The 4,708-nt window shown below is 46.5% G+C and overlaps 1 protein-coding gene across 1 annotated transcript in view; it reads left to right on the forward strand.

The window, feature by feature from the left end:
- The window catches only part of ZMYM2 (zinc finger MYM-type containing 2), a 92,550-nt gene that overhangs the window by 28,468 nt on the left and 59,374 nt on the right, over positions 1-4,708 (forward strand). The window contains exons 2-3 of the mRNA XM_023530713.1: positions 1,451-1,955; positions 2,217-2,396. Of these exons, the coding sequence (XP_023386481.1) occupies positions 1,461-1,955; positions 2,217-2,396 (675 nt within the window). The 5' untranslated portion in view covers positions 1,451-1,460. The remainder of the gene's footprint in view (positions 1-1,450; positions 1,956-2,216; positions 2,397-4,708) is intronic.

Genomic DNA, 4,708 nt, shown 5'->3' on the forward strand with positions numbered 1-4,708 from the left:
GATGGCCTGCAGTCCACTCAGCCTTCATTTCCCTTCTCGTTTTCCCCCGTTGGTCTCTGAGATGAAGGTGAGTCGCGTCTGCCCATGACCCTCTCTCCATCGCTCAGGAACTCTCCTTCCTTCCTCCTCTGGCTCTTGACTGCCGTCTCCCCGGCTTCAGCACAGCCCTGCCCGTGAAGTCGGCGCCCAGAAGTGTTAGCCCAGTGTGTAGGAGGGTGGTGACGAGTTAGGACTGCTGAGCTCTGAGACCCGAGTGTGCATTCTGGCTGTGTGCCTTGGGCACGAGTTTTCAAACCTTAAAATGGGACGCATGTTATAGCTATATCGAGGGTTGTTTTGCAGATATAACTAAAAAGCGGATTACATTTATTTCCTGTGGCTATTGTAGCAAATTACCACAAACTTGGTGGTCAACAAGTTTTCGTACAGCAACAGAAATTTATTTTCTTAGTTCTGGAGGTCAGAAGTCGGTAATCGGTGACCCTGGCCTCAAGTCGAGGTGCCAGCAGGGCCGTGCTTGCCCCGGAGACTCTGGGGCAGGAAGGCTCCTTGCCTCTTCTGCATTTGGGGACCGCCAGGGACTGCCAGCGTCCCTTGGCTGCATCACCCGGTCTCCTCCAGTCCCCCTCTGTGGCCGCGCTGTCTCCTGTTGTGCCTGTGCCCCTCCTACCCACCGCCTGAGGCACTTAGGGTTGCGTTTGTGCCCACCCAGGTAACCTAGGTAATTTCATTCTTAAATCCTCAGCCTTAATCACACCTGCAAAGCCCCTTTCTCCAGGTAAGGTGACACAGTTCCAGGGCGCAGGACCTCATCTTGGGGGGCCTTATTTAGACTGGGGTGTAGACGCACACACAGCACACTCAGTGCCTGGCAGATAGGGTTTATGCCTTCTGCGGGAGGGGCGGTCAAGAAAGGCTTCAGCTTCTCAGAAGGGTTGAACCATCCAGTTACCTGGGTCACCTGGGGGCCGAGGAGCGTGAGAAGGGATTTTTAAGCAAGACGAAGTAAGAGAAATTGGGGGTTAGACAACAGTATTATCTTATTTAGTACAGTGGATAAATGGGCTAGGTGTATACAGAAGGGATTTTCGTTGTCAGACTTTGGTATTTTCCTGTTCATACGTGTGTAGGAAGCCTTACCTGTTTTCGGTGTTTACGTTCATAGGGTGAACAGAGGTGGAAGGAGGCAGCGGGGGTGGGCATGGACTGCGTGTTCCGGCTGGAAGCTGGGTGATTCCCTTTTTATATCACAAGAAGTTCACGTGTGAACCGATTAGTGAATGAGAGATCACAGAGTGGAGAAAGTTTCTCCATCAAAACTTTCCTGGATGGTAGATAAGAACCGTTGTCATTTAGAATGAAAAAGAAAGTATAAGGGTGTTTAAAACAGCGAGGGTAACGTGAAGTGTCATGACTGATGTCCGTGCTTTCCTCTCCCTGTCTCTTCCAGGTCCCTTGGCATGGACCCGGGCTCCGTGGGCGGGTTAGACTTGACCGATCAGACTCCTGTTTTATTAGGGAGTACGGCCATGGCAACCGGTCTCACCAATGTCGGAAATTCATTCAGCGGTCCGCCTAATCCTTTGGTTTCTAGATCTAATAAATTTCAAAACTCTTCGGTGGAAGATGACGACGACGTTGTTTTCATCGAACCTGTACATCCTCCCCCGCCTCCTGCACCCGTGGTCGCCGATCAAAGAGCCATAGTATTTGCATCGTCGAAAAACGAAGAACTGCAAGGAACCGATTCCAAAATCCTTCCTTCCTCAAAAGAACTGGCTTCTCAAAAGGGAAGCGTGAGTGAGACGATTGTCATTGATGACGAAGAGGACGTGGAAACAAATCAAGGGCAGGAAAAAAATTCCTCCAATTTTATTGACCCTCGGAGACCTCCCGAGACTAAAAACAGAACCAATGATGTGGATTTCTCCACCTCCACTCTTTCAAGAAGTAAGGTAAATGCAGGAATGGGTAGTAGCGGTATCACCACAGAACCAGACTCCGAAATTCAGATTGCTAATGTTACCACCTTAGAGACAGGCGCCAGCTCTGTGAATGATGGCCACTTAGAAAATACTGACGGGCGAGATATGAACTTAATGATTACACATGTAACGTCACTGCAGAATACCAGCTTGGGAGATGTCTCTAACGGACTGCAGTCAAGTAATTTCGGTGTTAATATGCAAACATACACCCCATCTTTAACTTCACAGACCAAGACTGGAGTAGGACCTTTTAATCCTGGTAGAGTGAATGTGGCAGGAGATGAATTTCAGAATGGAGAATCTGCCGCTCATCACAGCCCTGGTAAGCCGTGGGTGCTCGCCTACCCCGTGTACGTGCGTTTCAGCTTCGGCTGTTGCTTTTCCATCGTAGTAATTGGTGCCACCTCGGTTAGTTTATTCATGTAAGATATGTTAATTCTATTGCTGTGTAAGTTTGAAATCTTAGCTAATGAGAGCTATAAAACCATGGATAGTATCTCTCCACAATTATTAGAAAACTAATCACAGGAATTTATGTCTAAAAGATTAAAGAAGTACTCTTTATATTTCCCGCCACTAAACTCTCACGATTTAGCATCTTATTCGTCATATACTAGTTTTTCGCTAATATGTGTTTAGTCGTATTGTTTCAATGTGTAGAGAACAAACAAACCGCACACTTACGGAGCAATATGCTATTGTATAATCACTGTGCTTAGATGGGTTTCTACTTGCTTTGTGTTTAATTTTGACTTCTGAGTCCGACTTTTACTTACCAGCATTTCATTATATTTTTTATATTCGAAGTTGGTAAATTTCTTGACTGTTCGAAAATTTTTTCTGTGGGCAACTTTGCTCTGGCGGCACCACGGCAGACTGGCTTTGTCACGGCCGAGCCTGCGTGTCCCTTCTGTCCCACCTGTCCCCAGCCCGTGTGTGCGTCTGCCTCTGCCCTTCGTCTCCCCCACCGTGGGGTCCCGTCTCCTCCTCCCACCATTCAGGCCCATTAGCGACTTCCTCAGCCTGAGAATCGTGGAGAATAATAAGAAATGACTGAAACCTAGGCAGTGGAGAATGCTCGTGAAATGCCAGTCATTTTTCTTGTTTACTTATTCTTTTTTTGGTTATGAGAGTAATAGCTAATATTCAAGTATGTTCGCAAAATCCATAATTAAAGAATGAGTGGGAAAGACCCCTATAGTTTTGCTGATTGAAGATTAATGCTCTGAGTGGTTTTCTTTCACTCTTTTCCCTTTGGTTTTTAACTCGATTGAAATGCAACTCTCTCATTTTGCTTCTAGTTTTTCCCCATTTATCATTACACTGTATTTCCTCATACCAGTGACATTTATACACAAAAGTTTTGAGGGCTGCGCGGGTGGGTTGGATGACCACTCCCACGTTTGCTTTTCCTGTGTTTTGCTGTGGTAGGTCTAAGGTGAACATCTTTGTTTAGATTTCTGATTATTTCTTTAGCATGTATGCCTAGATGTTACGAGGCCAAAGACTATCATTACCCCTGTTTCCCTAAAGGTTTTTGATTTAAAAACTATATCTGGTTTATAGTGATTTTGAAAGAAATGTGTTTATTACTCGGTTTTGAAAATTTTTCATTTTCCATATACACTGTGTGTGTTTACATACACTTTTTTTGTAGGTAGGTCAGTGTGTGTACGTATGTGTGGTGCCTGTGTGTGTGTGTGCGTGTGCGTGTGCAGTATGCTTGAATTTATATGAGCTTTTTTAAGTTCTAGAAATAATATTGTCGTATTGCCTTCCAGAAAGTTCTTGCCAGTGTATACTACTACCAGCTGTATACTAGAATGTCTTTCATTATAACCTTCCAGCTCACAGAAAAGTTTAGGAAAGGATGATGCTCACATTATTTTTAAAATGGCAATTTTGTCTTTCTCGCAACAAGTATATTAAAAATATTAGAGTGTGAGAAAGGAACGAACATTCAGTCTCACCGCTGAGACAGCACACGGATTGTGACCTGGGCTCATGGGAGGGGTGTGGTTCTGGTGGTTCTGCTGGTTCTTCACGCTCTCCCCTCACACTTCCCGGCAGGGGGGTCTCGAATTTTCCACCATATTAAGCATATATGTTTGATTTTGTTAATTCTTTAGCTCGGTTCCAGTCTTTACTATTTAAATATCTCTTAAGAATATCCTTATGCACGCATTTTGGGATACTTATTTCTTGAGGAACATTGCTGGGTCAAAGGGACATGACAAGAACCGTGTTCCTGTTTACTCAGACACAAGGGAGTGCAGAGCAGTCCCCAGAAGACCTCAGCGGAGGTACCTGCTGCTCTTGCACTTGTCACTTAGCTCTGTGATCACATGCCGTTCTTGCTGGACTGATTCGCCTGCCATCTTTTGATGTCCCTTGTGTAAAACAGAGGGTTTAGGTACAGTGCTTAGGTCCCTTCTGTTTCTGGAAGTCTTGGTTTTGGAGGAGGCGAACGTCGGAGAGGAGGGAAGTGTGAGACCTGGGACACGGAGAAGTTGCTGCTAGAAAGTCAAGTTAATAGATGCCCCCGAGTTTAAATAGGCCCCTTTAGGTGTGTGTGCAGATGGCAGGCGCGCAGAATTGAGAGCCCCGAGCGGCCGCTCCTCCTGGAGCACGTTCCGGCGCCTTTTACCGCGGCTTCGGCCGGGCTGCCGCGCCGGTGGTGTGCGCGTCCCGCCGGGTGGTGTGCGCGTCCCGCCCGGTCG

Source organism: Pteropus vampyrus, unplaced genomic scaffold, assembly GCF_000151845.1.
Source record: "Pteropus vampyrus isolate Shadow unplaced genomic scaffold, Pvam_2.0 Scaffold52, whole genome shotgun sequence".
In the NCBI taxonomy this organism is placed as follows: Eukaryota; Metazoa; Chordata; class Mammalia; order Chiroptera; family Pteropodidae; genus Pteropus; species Pteropus vampyrus.